At 36.5% G+C, this 17,468-nt stretch overlaps 1 protein-coding gene across 1 annotated transcript; it reads left to right on the forward strand.

Moving 5' to 3' along the window:
- The first annotated feature begins 9,144 nt into the window (after positions 1 to 9,144).
- On the forward strand, positions 9,145 to 14,042 carry LOC107727746 (coiled-coil domain-containing protein 120-like). The gene is made up of 9 exons (XM_016537705.1): positions 9,145 to 9,256; positions 9,342 to 9,446; positions 9,717 to 9,847; positions 10,243 to 10,350; positions 10,432 to 10,552; positions 11,367 to 11,423; positions 11,545 to 11,701; positions 11,789 to 11,890; positions 13,127 to 14,042. Exons 2-9 carry the CDS (start codon positions 9,398 to 9,400, stop codon positions 14,040 to 14,042), a joined length of 1,641 nt encoding a protein of 546 aa, XP_016393191.1. The 5' UTR covers positions 9,145 to 9,256; positions 9,342 to 9,397.
- Positions 14,043 to 17,468: the final 3,426 nt, after the last annotated feature.

A 17,468-nucleotide genomic window follows, 5' to 3' on the forward strand; every position in this document is an offset into this window, starting at 1 on the left:
TTTCTTTTTTTTTTTATATATATATATATATATATATATATATTTGAACCCTGATGGGAGCAAGCCAAGAGAGTTTTTTTTAGAGATATTTATATTTTTAGGGCTGCAAAATGATTAATCGCATTCAACATAGAAGTTTATTTACATACTTGTGTGTGTACTGTGTTTATTTATTATGTATATAAAAATACACACACATACATGTATATATTAAGGGAAAATATGTTAGATTTATATATAAAATATATTTATATCTAATATAAATTATATACAAGTATATACATACACATTTTTAAAAAAAAATATATATTTATGTGTGTGTTTATATATACATGATAAATATACACAGTACACACACATATAGTATGTAAACATAAACTTTTATTTTGAATGCGATTAATCACGAATAATCGTTTTGCAGCCCCACTTTATTTCAATTAGCAAAACTCATTTTAATAGTTTGTTGCAGGAACGATATTGACCTGCAGACATACAGCACAAATTTGACAAAGGTTGGTGTGGCATTTATATCATGTGGTTTGTTTCATCCAGCCTACATCATAATGCTTAATTTGTATGACAATCAACAAATTTGCCCATTCATTTAAATGATTTACATTGTGCCTATCATGGCACATAATGAACTGCACTTCTATAATTGAAGCTCTTTCAATCACGTCCCACTGTGTTCACTGCTAGCCGAGGATGGTGAGTGTGATTTGAAGTGTCTAGACTCTGAGTCACTCCGCTTTGCAAAGCACAGATTTCTTGCTCCATCTAGCACTGTCAAGAGTGTATTTTCAGCAGATCTCTTCTGTTTTTGAGCTCCTCCTTCTCCAGGGCGCACTGGCAAGAAAGAGTTCAATTGTGGCTTGATGTTGTTACCATGTGCACACAAGCAGGCACTAAAGACTCGGCGTAACATCTGTTTAGCTTGTTATTTTTTCACTCTTGTCTCGTTTGCAATATTTGAGATGGTATAGGGAGTGATAATATATCACAGCTAAATGCTTAAAGGGGTAAATGCCATTGACTTCCATTGTATTGACAAAGACAACACTGAATCATTATTAAAAGTATCTTTTTTTATGTTCCATACAGGTTCGGAATGACAGAATTTTCATTTTTGGGTTAACGATCCCTTTAAAGTTTTGAGTCATGACCACAAATTATAGTGCAGGGTGTGAGTGTTAGTGTCCAAACAAATGGCTTTCTGTTATCTGTCCAGCTGACCCCAGGACAGGGTCTGAGGTGGCAAAACACTGTCTCCTCCCCGGCTAGGCTGTGAAATGTACATGTTTTCACAGAGGGATTTACCACAGTGTTGCCAAGCTGTGGTCAGCTTTGTTGCTGACTGTCTGTTTTGTCTTTGTTTATCCAGTAGTAAAGAAAACACGTAGGAAAGAATTTCGTCTTTGGGTGGACAAGAAAGAGGAGTTGAGCAATTACTCAGGCAGGAATAACATAAATTTAAGCTGCTGTTCCACTATTCTAGGAGAGATTTAGATTTTTGTTGAGTTTTGTAAGGCTCTGTTGTTCTGTAGTCGAGTTCTGCTCACTTCATGAACACATTAAAAGTAGTTTTTCCCTTTTTTACAGCATGACCAGACATTCCAAAACATTCCAGAAAATGATATAGTTATAACCTGTATGATATGTCTTTTGTGGAACACAAAAGAAGATATTTTGAGAAATGTTTTAATGTTTATTTGTTGTTACAATGAAACAAGGTCGTCAATGAGTCCAATATTGTTTTGAACCCTGTGGAATTTTATTGGGCAAAAACAGTTGAAACATTATTCTTTTATCTCCTTATATAAAATTATTTATTATCCTATTTTGCATTTTTTCCACTACTAATGAAGATAAGAATTTGGATAAAAATGTGACATGATACAAGAATAGACATATTAATGGGCACAGTGAAATAATGTTACCTTAGGTCGCATATGTTGTACACATATCACTATATGAAGAACAAGATACTTGTTAAATGTTTCGATGACTGTTAGCATGGAGTATTTTACTGAATGAGCAGAACACATGATAACACTAAGCATCAAGAGCTTCTCGATTCTAGCTGCTGAAATTGTTTGAACATAGTGGTTATAGTTTGACCCCTGTAACCTGATCTGCAGAGATCAAAGCGAAACAGAGTAGAGGTTAGCAGGACAGCAGCTGGTTGTTCTTGAGAATCAGATACAAGGAGGGAGGGTCACTGCTGGTCACACTTGCTTCATGCCTCAGAAGAAGGAGCTATATATTATTATATTGAGCGCACAGGCCTCTTTTATCGGTCTGGCCTTTAACTAATGGTCTTTACTTTTGACAGCTTTGTTCACAAATCACTGCTATAGGGTTACATCGATCAATTATAAGTGAATAAAAAGACTGCAGTGTTTCCCCTCATTAAGTGCAATACACTTACTATTACTACAGTTGTTGATAATTACAGTCAAATTGCTTTGGAGACTATCAACACTCCACGTCAGTTTAAATGTGTCCTCAATTATGTCTTTTTTTTTTATTTACAAAATGCATGATTACACTCGCAGCATGTCCCATTAGATGATGCTCAAGTAATTTTGTCGGTGACCCAGAAACGCTCTTCTTTGCATCTCTGTTGTATTTTGAACTCAGACGTAATGCAATGGCCAGAGCAAGACAGAAAGCGAGAAGCGGCGTAATCTCCAAGCAGTAATCCTCAGTTTCTTTGTGTGCCAGAGCCCTGTTGGTGTGCTAAAACAGGGCAGTGCAAATGAGAGACAGGTCATGACAAGTCCTTGGGATTGCCTTTGTCTGCTTTGAGCAAGCACTTCTCCCCCAAGCGCTAATCTCAGCCCCTCCAATTTCTACAATCAGGTCTCGTGGTCGCCTAATAGCGTCAGATCCCTCTGCTATGCCAATTCTCCATGCTGTCATGTGCAGGAAAAGTGTGTCATAAATTTCTAGGCTGCCTGTTCATAGTCAGTTGGTGTCATCCTGCTCATGTCATTGAGTATGATAGTGTTGTAGCATCCTTCAGAAATTCCAACCCAATTTTATGACAAAACATACAAGTATTTTACGAGGTGGTGATTTTGCATGAATATGTATAATGCTTTCTATGGAAATGTGCAATGAAGGTCAACACCTAAACCTATCTGTCAGTGGGGTGTAAGCAGATTGAACAATTGAGATTATACGAATTCAAATGAATTAGCCACCAATTTGTGAAATCTTCAATTTAACCATTTCTTTGGAAATAAAATAACAAACGCAGATGGAGGTGTTCAATATGTTATTTTTAGTGCTTGAAAGCTCATTTTATGTTCTAGATTTTCTTTGGTCGACTCTTCAATAACATTTTCACCTAATAACACACTGACTTCAAATATGCACTGAATCAAATAATGCTTGATTGTTTTAAAGCAAAATAATTACTTGCAGTATTGTCACAGTTGTTCTTCCTGAGCACAGAAGAAAGTTAAGAGGAATGCTGCATGCAGAGGTCAGTAAATTTGCTAAGTAAACACTGCTGACACTTAATGTTTGTTTGACCACATGACTATTGACTTAAAGGAATAGTTAAAAAATTCAAACATCATTTAAATGTACTCATCCTCACGTCGTTCAAAACCTTTGGCATACTTTTAGCTTTGGAAGACAAAATGAGAAATCGTGAAGACTGCACTGGTCTTTTTAAGAATGAATGGTGACTAAAAATGTCAGGCTTTAAAAATGACAATTACTAAATAGTATACATAAAAGTATCTGCACAACTATTTTAGAATTCTTCTAAACCTTATATAAATACATTTAATGGACTATTGTTAATGCCTTTTTATGGTGATTTTGTCCTTTTTGAGACATGGCATCTTCAGTCAAGATTCATTATCATGGTCTTATTTCCATGCAGTTCTTCAGAAAATCTTTTATGTTCTGCAGAAGAAAGTCATATAGATTTGGAGCCACAAGAGGTGAGTAAATGATGACAGAATTATCTTTTTGGGTGTACTGTCCCTTTAAATAGACAATCGCTAATAAGACTTCCTACTCCAACATTGGCATCTAACTTAACACGTGTTAGATAAACCTCTTCTACTTCAAAAGATAAAAATAATTGTTTACCATAAATTTTCATTTTTCAATGAGAGTAAATCATTCCTGTCTGCGACGTTTAAGTTAGAAACCACATGGTTGTTACGGACGCCACAGCCTCACCTGTCCGCTTTTCAGACGAAACCTTTAAAACAACTTGCCGGGATATCTTGGATTTATAGCTCCAAATTGGACAGGAATGCAATTTTAATGCGGTTTACATGTATCCGAATTGCCTGGAAATGTAACTATATCTTATAATTTATTAAAAATGGTGAATGTTTAATATTTTCTAGCCATTTTATCAGTGGCTAACCCCCGTCACTGCGAATAGATGGTTTCGTCCTTGTTGTATTTAGGGCTCGTAGAAATTACTTGCTTGAGTTGCAGCCTCTGCAAGAGAAGAAACGCGAGAAACTTTGAGCTCGTGCATAAAAGAAAACTTCAATGAGTAACATGTTAGCGAAATCGGACGTGCAATAAAATAAGTCTGCGTTTTTTCTGTCCTTTTGTGGATATTTTCTCAGTGGCTTAATTTGGTCAAGGTAAGTCCTTGGATCTACACTTTAAAGCAAATTTTTACAGCCTCTCAAGCGTGTTATACGTTATAAAGAATGCTTTTAAAATGTTAACGTTACAGAGTTCATCGTTTTTGTTTGTTTATTTTATTTTATTTAAGATTAGTTTTTTCCTCGTTTGACTCGTGTTTGCTGTTGATGGTGATAAAATCTTTCAAATGAAAATCACAACCATATAGCATTTATGATCACATCGCTTTTTCAGAAAAAAAGTTGATTTTGTGACTTCATTCAGAAAGTCGTTTTACAGACATGCATGTTTCTGAAACGAGACTATGCATTGGAGTCAGCTGTGTATACAGTCTCACCTGCCACAGCTGTCATTAACATTTCAATTCACACACTGTATGTTTTGTTGCATGATGGATGTAGCCTAAACAGAAACAGTCAGACAAATCAGTCGTCTTGAGACATAGTCGTCTGCCAAAGACAAATAAGGTGAAATATAGACTTGAAATTGATGTGTATATATTTTATAGAATTTATAGACATGAAATTGATATACAAATATTGTTCAAAACTTGTGTAACTATTTCTTTGTGTTGTATTTCTTCCACTAAACACCAAATAAAATGATGGGCAGACGTTTACAGCCACTTTCACCATTCACTTTGATTGCGTTTTTTTTTTAATCCTGAATGTGAAGTGAATGGTGTCTGAGACTGTCTGCTTAACAACTCGTTTTGTGAAAGTTTTACATTTTTGGCAATTTTAACCCTTTGAGACAGTATTTCTTTCTGCTTCCGGAACCAGGTTTTACTGTACATGTGACAAGAACGGGCAACCCTACACTGTGCAAAAGTAACAAAAATGTCCTTGAAATTAAACATCAAACTTTATTATTAATGCACGGGCCCAAGAATATGAAAACTGACAGTTTTATAAATGCATAAACAACAGCATAAGTGTGATTTTATCAGCACATGGAACAAACACTGGGCCAAATTTGTAATTCTTATTATTCACCTTTAATTTTTCAGAGATGTATTTTATGGAACTGTTATTGTTAAGCTTTTATTTTTCAGATATATATTTCACTAAGCTTGATAATTGCATTTGAGTTTATATATTTCTTATCTATTTATTTACTTACTACTTTATAAGACACTGTTATCTAGTATCATGCACTGCTTACAGTGCTGTGGTCTGTATATGGATCTCTGGCTCTCATGCTTTCCCTTTCTCACAGTTTATCTCTTGCACATGTTTTGTCCCACCCAATTGGGTGCTTTGTCATCAAATTCCCATAAATCCCTTGTTTATATCTCTCTCATCGTTCTCTCTTGAGTCAGGTTTTGATCTCTGAGTGGAACTGTTATTGTTAAACTTTTATTTTTCAGATATATATTTCACTAAGCTTGATAATTGCATTTGAGTTTATATATTTTTTATCTATTTATCTACTTACTACTTTATAAGACACTGTTATCTAGTATCATGCACTGCTTACAGTGCTGTGGTCTGTATATGGATCTCTGGCTCTCATGCTTTCCCTTTCTCACAGTTTATCTCTTGCACATGTTTTGTCCCAGGACATTGGGTGCTTTGTCATCAAATTCCCATAAATCCCTTGTTTATATCTCTCTCATCGTTCTCTCTTGAGTCAGGTTTTGATCTCTGAGTATTTATCCTCCCCTCTCTCCTCCCATCATGCTCTCTCTCTGCCATGTCTCTACAAGAGTTGAGGTGTGCGATATCTCTTAACATGTGTCCACCAGATGTGCTTGTAGTGTTTTAAAGAATCTTATTTGTTCATTTGCTCCTATATGAATTTTGAGAGCTTCTTGTTTTGAATGTTTTGCCTCATTTATTTATACTCCTACTTATACTTGCTGTTCATTGTTGTCTGTTTACCCTGCACATGGTGGTTTTATGTCTTGTTTTGTTGTTGGGTGCATTCCCAGCCGCCCATCATACCACATGACCCACGCCACTTCCTCACAAACAAAAACACATCCTGCTAGTTATGTCCAAGATTTGCCAGCAGCCTTTATACCATAACAATGATTCATGAACAGTTTTGCAGCATTTGCCATTTGAATTTTTTTTCTTGTTTGTGGAAGTACAATGGATCCAGAGTGATTTTAAATGGGTGTCGGTATGCAGGGTTTTTATTAATATTTTAATTAATTGTTGATTTTTTTTGCTGTAATGTTAATAAAAAGGTTTAAAATGTATGCCAGTAATATATTCAATAATCAAGATTTTAAATTTAATTTACAAATTTAAACCTGGAAATAATGTTTTTATGACAAAATTAATAGGATAAAAAAAAAAAATGATTAATGATCTTAAACTATTTAAATGTGATTAGAATTGTAATTGTTAGAAATGTAAATTTTAGCATAGCCAACACTATATAGGTGAAGTTACGCTGTACTTGTGTTTGGTTTTATTAATTGTTGTTCATTTAAATGAATAGGAGTTATTTGGTCAAATATCTTAAAGTCGCAGTAAGCTGCAAACCCAGATTTGAATCACTTGTTGGGTAACCTAGGTTGCCACAATGACCTGATATGGGCTCTTACTTTCACACCCTGACATGACGTAACTTCCTGAAAGTAAGAAGAGAGGTAGCTGTTTAATAAATGATTTAGAGGCACAGCAGCAATTTAAGTATGGAAATGATCACCATTTATTATTCATTTTGATAGTGCTATTTGTTTGCCCCTCTAAAGTGAATGTATTCTGATGTCTTCAAATTGAGTTTTGTGGCAGAACTAGTCTTTGAACTTTTATATAAGACATAATTTAGAGGACTGTTACAGCCAGCAGGAACATATAGACGTTTTTAATGTGTGTGTATAACAAGCATATACGATTTTTCCTCACTACTAAGGGCTCAGCAGTAAATTGAGAAGTCGCACCGTGGCTCCCCCTGCAGGCCATTGGGATACTGTAGCATTGTAGACCCCAACACAGAATGACATGCCTCACGTGACTCAAACCACAAGGTGATTGGAGGTTCTCAAATCAGTCTCAGTTCATTTGTTACTCAAATTATATCATATTCATTAGCTCTACATTCTTTGTCCGCAGGAGCTGAGGGTTAATTGGGAGCTAAAGACTTCACAAGACTTCCTCAAATCCATTCTATGGAGGTCAAAGGTCGCCTGATCACTGCCATGGGCTTAGGGGCTCCAGGTGAGCATACATATTTCCATATTGATAATGGAGTATGGAAGCACAATATATGCTATAGATTTTTGTGTTGGTTGATCTTGGCTATTTAATTTAGCATGCTCCGTTTTGTCATGCTTCAGTTTTAATATGTAAGATTTTTGTTTTTGTCTCTTATGCTCACCAAAGCTGCATTTATTTGATCAAAAATAACAGACATGTGAAGAATGGCAGTGTAAATATAATTTGAACTTTGGCTTACTTTCTAATGCACATCATGCTGCTCATGCACAGATGTCCAGGGCTGTCAGGACAGCAAGCTGCAAGCAGAACGAATCTCAGAGCTGCAGGAGCGAAAGCAGAGTCTGCAGAGCCTTTTGAACAGTCGTCTCGGAGAACTGCGACAAGTGTGTCTCTTGGAGGCGGTGAGGAAATTAATTATTCTTTAAAGCAGCATTTTACTTTTGGGCAGTCACAATAAAATAATGTTCTCTCTCCCCCAAAAAAAACAAAAAAACAAATGCTGACTTCAGAAATGTGCACCCAGCTGTTTCCTAAAGATTTTTGAATTTTTTTTATTGTTTGTGGAAGTACAATGGATCCAGAGTGATTTTAAATGGGTGTCGGTATGCAGGGTTTTTATTAACATTTTAATTAATTGTTAAATTAATCATATTAATTATTATAAGGTTTAACATGTATGCCAGTAATATATTCAATAATCAAGATTTTAAATTTAATTTACAAATTTAAACCTGGAAATAATGTTTTTATGACAAAATTAATAGGATAAAAAAAAAATCATTAATGATCTTAAACTATTTAAATGTGATTAGAGTTGTAATTGTTAGAAATGTAAATTTTAGCATAGCCAACACCATATAGGTGAAGTTACGCTGTACTTGTGTTTGGTTTTATTAATTGTTGTTCATTTAAATGAATACGAGTTATTTGGTCAAATATCTTAAAGTCGCAGTAAGCTGCAAACCCAGATTTGAATCACTTGTTGGGTAACCTAGGTTGCCACAATGACCTGATATGGGCTCTTACTTTCACACCCTGACATGACGTAACTTCCTGAAAGTAAGAAGAGAGGTAGCTGTTTAATAAATGATTTAGAGGCACAGCAGCAATTTAAGTATGGAAATGATCACCATTTATTATTCATTTTGATAGTGCTATTTGTTTGCCCCTCTAAAGTGAATGTATTCTGATGTCTTCAAATTGAGTTTTGTGGCAGAACTAGTCTTTGAACTTTTATATAAGACATAATTTAGAGGACTGTGTTACAGCCAGCAGGAACATATAGACGTTTTTAATGTGTGTGTATAACAAGCATATACGATTTTTCCTCACTACTAAGGGCTCAGCAGTAAATTGAGAAGTCGCACCGTGGCTCCCCCTGCAGGCCATTGGGATACTGTAGCATTGTAGACCCCAACACAGAATGACATGCCTCACGTGACTCAAACTACAAGGTGATTGGAGGTTCTCAAATCAGTCTCAGTTCATTTGTTACTCAAATTATATCATATTCATTAGCTCTACATTCTTTGTCCGCAGGAGCTGAGGGTTAATTGGGAGCTAAAGACTTCACAAGACTTCCTCAAATCCATTCTATGGAGGTCAAAGGTCGCCTGATCACTGCCATGGGCTTAGGGGCTCCAGGTGAGCATACATATTTCCATATTGATAATGGAGTATGGAAGCACAATATATGCTATAGATTTTTGTGTTGGTTGATCTTGGCTATTTAATTTAGCATGCTCCGTTTTGTCATGCTTCAGTTTTAATATGTAAGATTTTTGTTTTTGTCTCTTATGCTCACCAAAGCTGCATTTATTTGATCAAAAATAACAGACATGTGAAGAATGGCAGTGTAAATATAATTTGAACTTTGGCTTACTTTCTAATGCACATCATGCTGCTCATGCACAGATGTCCAGGGCTGTCAGGACAGCAAGCTGCAAGCAGAACGAATCTCAGAGCTGCAGGAGCGAAAGCAGAGTCTGCAGAGCCTTTTGAACAGTCGTCTCGGAGAGCTGCGACACGTGTGTCTTCTGGAGGCGGTGAGATGGTTTATTAAACTTTGAGACAGTATTTTACTTCTAGGCAGTCGCTATAAAATATAGTTCTTTTTAAAAAAACAAATGCAAAATGCTGACTTCAGCAGCAAAGAAAATGTGTATCCAGCTGTTTCACAAAGTTTCTAGGTCTACTTGATTTATTTTTTCTCTCTCTGTTTTGAAAATTAATTCTCTTATTTGATGTGTGAGTGTTGGTTTTATGGTTTGCATTGATGTGAAGAACTGTTTGTTATTAAGTTGTGTTTTTCGAATGTAGATGTACAAAAAAAAGAAAAGAAAATGAAAATGAAACGGGCGTACTTATTAGAACCATCTGTTCTAAAAAATGGCAGCAAACATTGTGACATTCCCAGTAAAAGCTTTAAATGTCTGTTCAGGAGCTCACAGGGAAGCTTCCACAGGATTTTCCTTTAGAAGAAGGGGAAAGACCTCCCTTTGTTCAGCGCCGAGCTGGCCTGACCCCTCATGTTACCTCAAAAGGAGAGGTGAGTCTGTTTACTGAAAGTTAATAAAAGGATTCTCCTTACAGTTTTATACTATAACAACCATATGTGTCTTCCATGTAGGACGACCCTGGTCAGCGACGGCAGATGAAGGCTCTCTTCAGTGGTGCCCTGCGCCGGAGCATCGATTCTGATAAAAATGCATTGCACAGTAAGAGGACTGTTCATCGGGGATGCCACACAGGTAACATATACACGCACAAAAGCACCAAATAAGTTCTGGTAAACATTGGTAATTTGGAAAAAAAGTGCATACATTGAAAATGGCTCTGTAGGACGTGCATGGTAAAAGAGTAATTTCCCCCCATTATCCAAGACTGTTGCCATTGCTTGAAAAGGACAATGGACACATGTTGACAGACCTCAATATTTATAAATGACTTGATAATGTGTTTTAAACAAAAAGCTTACATAAAGAAAGAATTTAGATCACAAAAATGTGTGCCTTCAGACACATTGGGCCAGGTTTAGCATCGCTGATACCAAACGATATTGTAAAATGTGGCCACTGCTCAAAAGTTTGGGGTCAGTAAATTTATTTTTTATTTTTTAAAGTAATTAATACTTCAATTCGGCAAGAATGCATTACATTAATCAAAAAAAAAAATTGTTCACAAAAAAATTAAGCAGCACAACTGTTTTTAACTTTAAAAATAATGAGACATAATTCTGGGAACACCAAGATGATTAGCATATTAGAATGATTTCTGAAGGATCAGGTGACATGGCTGCTTAAAATTCAGCTTTGCTATCAAAACAATTAAATTACATGTTAAAAATATATTAAAATATTACTGTATTTTTGCTCAGATAAATGCAGCCTTGGTGAGCATAAGAGACTTCTTTAAAAATCATTGGTCAAGAAGTGTATGAAATGTAGAAATTAATATCTATTTAGATAATAATAATAAATATATTATTATATTAAGACCATGGAAATCTCTGATCTTCGTGTAATTATTTTAATACGACTTACATTTTTTCCCCTAATTTTTTAGAGGAAACTGTGAAGTCAGAAAGCAGTTCAATGTCAGACTCAACATCACATGACAATGGTGAGGCCTCTTAACATTAGCAAACAAAGAAAGTACATCTCAGTACTCTGATTTGTTTTACCACACTGGCCTGTTTATGACACTAACTTTGATATACAACCCTGTCGACTGTGGTTTACAGAGGATTCGTCTCCCAGTGTGGCACCTGAGCAGCGCTCCTTGTCTCACCCCCGGCTGGCCCCAGGCAGTCCTGACAGTAGGCTCTGTAGGAAGCTGTCACCTGTAGAGATCTACTACGAGATGAGGACTCGCCGCAACTCAGCCTCAAGCTCTGTGAGGTGAGCAGAGAGGGAGGATGGGATGTGTCCGCTAGCTGAAACGGGTGAGGTTTACACTACAATTATAACTTATGAATGTTCATCCAGCCCAAGTCACTCACTGCCAAGAAGTGCATCCAATGTGGAGGGCAGAAGTGTTCCAGCCACGCCGCTGTTGTCCCGCACTGCACCAATCAGCGTTCATGTGAGGTAATGACTTTTATGACTATTTCTTCTGCTATATGTACACTATGGCTAGTGAGGTTCCAACTGCTACATAGATAATTGAACTTACATTTAGATGGGCAGCAACACAAAAATAGCACAATCTGCACAAATTATTCTTATATATTATTATTATTATATACAAAATATTCTAATATAGTTTGATATTAGCTTGTTTGGTTTTTGATCATTTTTTGTTTTTGAAACATTATGCTAAAATATTATGCTCAACAAGGTTATATTTAGGTTACAGCAAAAAAAAATATTACATATTATTCCTGTGATGGCAAGTCACTACTCCAGTCTTCAGTGTCACATGATCCTTCAAAAATCATTCTAATATGCTGATTTGCTGCTTAAGAAACATTTCTTATTATCAATGTTGAAAAAAGTTGTGCTGCTTAATATATTTGTGGAAACCATGATACACTTTTATGGGATTCTTTAAAGAATTGCATTTGAAAGAATTAAAAAGAACAGCATCAATTTGAAATAGAAATCTTTTGTAATATTATAAACGTCTTTACTGTCACTTTTGATCAATTTAAAGCATCCTTTCTGAATAAAAGCATTTTTTTAAAATTACTGACCCAAAACTTTTGAACATGATATACACAGATATTGGGAATAACAAAATTCAAATTAAACTGTTTTATCAATACTTTTCAGTACAGAATGAAATAAGTATATGGTAACACTTTACTTAAAGTCTTTATGTATAATGCATTATAAAGGATTATTAAAGGGTATAATGCATTATAATTAATCATAATTTGTGTGTTCTAATACATTATATCTTGTCGTAAATAATTATAACCGAATTTAAAATGCATAGTGCATTATAAGGTGCATTACAAGGCATAATTCATGCATTAAAACTACTTTTATAATGCATTATACATAAAGGCTTTAAGTAAAGTGTTACCAAGTATGTTTTTGATTTTTTTTTTTTTTTACTCCACCATTGTCCTTCCTAGATTGGCTTTACCGCAAAGGATAATGCAGTGTAATCTGGACAAAATAAAATATCTTCACAGACAGCATAATTATGTTGTCTACCTTTTGGAACAGACCTCATGTCAGGAGTGCACTTATGGTGCCCTCAGATGTCAGCTCTACTACATTATCACTGTAGATCCACTTTAGATCCAAATGTATTTTAAAAAAACTTGTTACTACTATACTACTATAACTTCTTAATGTCTTATCTTCTCCTCCTAGGCCGGAGATGCCTGGTGGTATTGCACTGAAGCAGTGGTGTGGCAGTCCAGATGTTCCTCAGTTTGTCCCGTTGGCATCTTTGGAGGGCTCCTCTTCTGAGCACCGCAGCTGCCCCTACAGCTCCCGTGCTCGTCGTAGCAACAGCTCCGAGGCGCTACTCGACCGCTCAAGTCTCCCTGAGCCCGGTCCTCCTCGCAACGGCATGCCACCCCGAGCTGGACCATACAAGAGCTCGGAGTCCCTCACAGATGGGAAGCTCCGTCAGTTCTATCAAGGCAGCCCAGAGAGACAGATGATGGGATTTAAAGACCAGAGTCGAATGCGCTCCTCTCTCGGCGGCCAAAGTAGTGGCACAGGTTACAATGAGATTTTGATGGACTACATTTGGGGCAAACAGCAAAAGAGGCCCGCCCAGGCTCAACAAAACCAGTCAGCAGGACGCATCTGGCCGGACTTCTCCACTCCTCCATCGGGCACCCCTCCGCACTACAAAGGTTTCTCCCATTCGCAGTTACATCTGGCTGCCGCCCCACCTTCCTATAGCCCCATGTTGCTGCGGGGTCAAGAGGCCGAACCCCGTCGGGTCAAGGTGACACGAACGAAATCCTGTGGACCCTTCATCCCTTTACAGCAGCACCCACAGGACGCAATGTTGTTCTCGGCGTACGATCTGTCACATCCCTCCGCTGGATCCACCACTTCTTCTATTCCCAACCTGCTCCCTCATCACACAGAGCTGTCCACTGCTGCAGCGTTCGGCCGCAGAGCGCCTCCGTTCTCTCTGCCCACTCCTGAGGACTCCACCCGCAGTCTGCACAAGCATCTTCTCTTTTCATCATGGCAGGTCCGTGGAGCTTTCTCTCTACCCAGAGCCTTTCCCCTTAGAGGGGAGCACTCAAAAAGAGTCCGGCTCTGAGCCCCCTTCACCTGGAACACTGGTCTGACCGGCAGCCAACACACCCCACAGCCTCCAATGCAACATGTTGCAATATTTGATGCAAAATGACACCTTGTTCTAGGGATGCATTTGTCCAATTGCTTTAAAATAAAAATAAAAAACACTGAAAGAATGCATCCTTTGTAGCATACATGCTGCCACACAAACAATGACAGCAGGACAAAATGGTATTTGATTGGAGAAATATATAATTTTTTACTATACTTTAAAATGTCAGCATTATTTAAATGTACAATTATCATACTGCATATTGTTGCATCCCTACATTGTTCAGCAAATAAGGAGGCATCTGTAACAGCACAGAACTGAAATCGAGTGATCAGTGTGTTGGCTGTCATAGATCTAGTGCAGCGCTTGATTGTAAACTGGTGTTTACAAGGAGCTTTTTTCCTCCTCCATAATCTCTGTGTGTGTATTATTGGGATGTTATTGTAATGTATTTAAAATTTCAAAACAAAATATAAAGGTAATCATATCATCTCCACTTCATCTTGAGATATATATATATTTTCTGAGAATAAAATAGATTATAAAATGTATGTATTCTAAATTACTATTTTGTAACTAATATGTTTCAGGTTAACAGTCATTTAATTATATACAAGTCTACTCCCGAGTTTAATGAACTCATGCGTTTTAATGTACTATAACAGCAGTGAATGTGTTGCATACCTGTTTGTTTATATCTATATATCTAAATACCTTTATGTAGCTATGAAGAGTATGCTAAAAAGCATTTCATATAGAGGACCTTGAAGTGAGGATGAGCTTTCACTTGGAGGGCTTATGTTCTCTGAAGTCTTAGACATGCAAACAAGCTTATGCCTGAACCCCGAAATGAACTTTGAAGCTCTAATACAGCGATTTATACAATTTAGCCCACAGTCATCAAATCCACAATTTCAAAGGACTTGAAAAGGACTGCTGACCTAAAATATCGAGATCTTGAATTCTGAAATGGTAGTCTTGAGGCCTGTTCACACTAAGTCAAAAAAGGTGCAGAAGATTTTCAAATGAAAAATGCATCCCTAGGAAATCCTTCATACAGAGTCAGAAATAAATGAATTATTATTAATTAATTTGGGGATGCCAAATAGTTTGAGTTTTAACCGTTTTGAGAAAATTGGCATCAGACTCTGTGAATAGTTTTGGTGCAAAAATTGTTTGCAGATATTTTATATTTTCATGTTTAGTCGCATCCGACTTGGTAACCCCTTTAATAGATATTCTTAAATATTTAGGTGAGCATCTACTGAAGTTTACATGTTGAGTAGTGGCATAAGCTGGTCTTATGTTACCACTCTTTGGGAACAAAATACCTTAGAACTGTCTTAACCAGTCAAGTAGGTTATTCTGTTTACCTAGTAGTTTGGTAACTTTTGTTACAGTTCCTTGATTTAGTTTTTCTTTGAACTAGGTTCTTCCTGAAATACAGCATAATTAATTCTGACAAAACCATATCTTATTATTACCAGTTACCAGGTTGTGATGATTATCCTCGAAATCAGTACAATTTGCTGTGCACTGTATTAAATACAAGACTATAGGGTAATTTTCGCCCATGTTAAGCCTACGAATTATTGCTAAAACTGCAGAACATAGGGCATATGATGGTTTAAGTTTCAAATGATGATGGTTCATTTAATGTTTGGTTAATTAGACTTGAGGAGTTCATGCTACTCCTCATCTTGCGGGTTTGTGAGGTGCCTCCAGCTGGAATCTGAAAGTCATGACCAAACAGCTGTGCATTGCTAGTCTATTTTAGTGTATTTTGGTGACATAAATGTCTGTACTGTAATTAATTATAAATAATGAAAAATACCTATATGTAGCAACTTGAATAAACAATATATATTGTATATTTATGAACCGATCAGATTTTGTATACATATTTATTTGCATAGCACATGGCTCTGGTTTGTTTACACCAGCGAATAGGACTCTTGTTGGCGTCTTTATGAATGACACCTTGTTTTGACTTTAAATTGTGCTATTGTTGCAGCATTTAGGATCATAAATGCATTGCTTGATTTTTTAAAATAAACTTTTTCCATTGTTTTGTTTTATCTTCTTGTGTTCAACAGAAGAAAGAAGATCATACAAGTTTGGAACAACTTAACAGAATGTTCTTTTTTTTTTGGCGAACTATCCCTTTAAAGCCACCAGGGCTTATTTGAGCTCCATTTAATGTGTATTTGGTTTCTGCACGGGTAAAAATAACTAAACTTTGTGGTTTGACTACATTTGTATTTTCTATACAAGATATTACAGTGTCTGTCCAGACCATTGTTTTAAACGAACAGTTCACATGAAAATATATGACTACAGAAGACTAAATATTGGAATATTGTTCGATGCTTTTAGTTTAGGTCTTTTATTTACGGTGCTATTTTTTGGAGCTTCCGTGTACTATGAACTGCTATTTTGTGAAAATTCTGCGTGAAGATTGTTCCAATATATTTATTTGCTACTCAGATGTAAGAAAGCCATTCAGGTTTTAAACGACATGCGAGTGAGTCTCTGACAACATTCAATTTGAGGTGAACTAGCTTGTTTGCTGCCAGCCACATGCAGCTGCATCACAGCCATGTCAGTTTTTGATCCCTGGCCTAGTTACGGCGGTAAAGAGTTTAGGTCTTTTATTTACGGTGCTATTTTTGGAGCTTCCGTGTACTATGAACTGCTATTTTGTGAAAATTCTGCTTGAAGATTGTTCCAATATATTTATTTGCTACACAGATGTAAGAAAGCCATTCAGGTTTGAAACGACATGCAAGTGAGTCTCTGACAACATTCAATTTGAGGTGAACTAGCTTGTTTGCTGCCAGCCACATGCAGCTGCATCACAGCCATGTCAGTTTTTGATCCCTGGCCTAGTTTGGAGTTCTGTTTACTGTTTAGGGGTGCATATCCATCCCAGGAAAGTCCGCTAGTTTGCTTGCTTTGGTCCGGACCAACTCCCGAGGGGCACCATCGCAGTAGCTAAAAAAAAACTTTCGTTCTATATTAATATTAAAATTAACATATACATATACATATACATAAATAAATATATGACTACAGAAGACTAAATATTGGAATATTGTTCGATGCTTTTAGTTTAGGTCTTTTATTTACGGTGCTATTTTTTGGAGCTTCCGTGTACTATGAACTGCTATTTTGTGAAAATTCTGCGTGAAGATTGTTCCAATATATTTATTTGCTACTCAGATGTAAGAAAGCCATTCAGGTTTTAAACGACATGCGAGTGAGTCTCTGACAACATTCAATTTGAGGTGAACTAGCTTGTTTGCTGCCAGCCACATGCAGCTGCATCACAGCCATGTCAGTTTTTGATCCCTGGCCTAGTTACGGCGGTAAAGTTAGTTTGACGTTTGACATTCA

This window comes from Sinocyclocheilus rhinocerous, unplaced genomic scaffold, assembly GCF_001515625.1.
Source record: "Sinocyclocheilus rhinocerous isolate Xijiao unplaced genomic scaffold, SAMN03320098_v1.1 scaffold576, whole genome shotgun sequence".
NCBI lineage: Eukaryota > Metazoa > Chordata > Actinopteri > Cypriniformes > Cyprinidae > Sinocyclocheilus > Sinocyclocheilus rhinocerous.

Bases quoted from the DNA above. Each gene is read 5' to 3' on its own strand.
- LOC107727746 (XM_016537705.1), top strand. From the start codon at position 9,398: ATGGAGGTCAAAGGTCGCCTGATCACTGCCATGGGCTTAGGGGCTCCA. The intron at 11,424-11,544 runs GTGAGGCCTCTT...TGTGGTTTACAG, and splicing joins CTCAACATCACATGACAATG to AGGATTCGTCTCCCAGTGTG. The intron at 11,891-13,126 runs GTAATGACTTTT...TTCTCCTCCTAG, and splicing joins CCAATCAGCGTTCATGTGAG to GCCGGAGATGCCTGGTGGTA.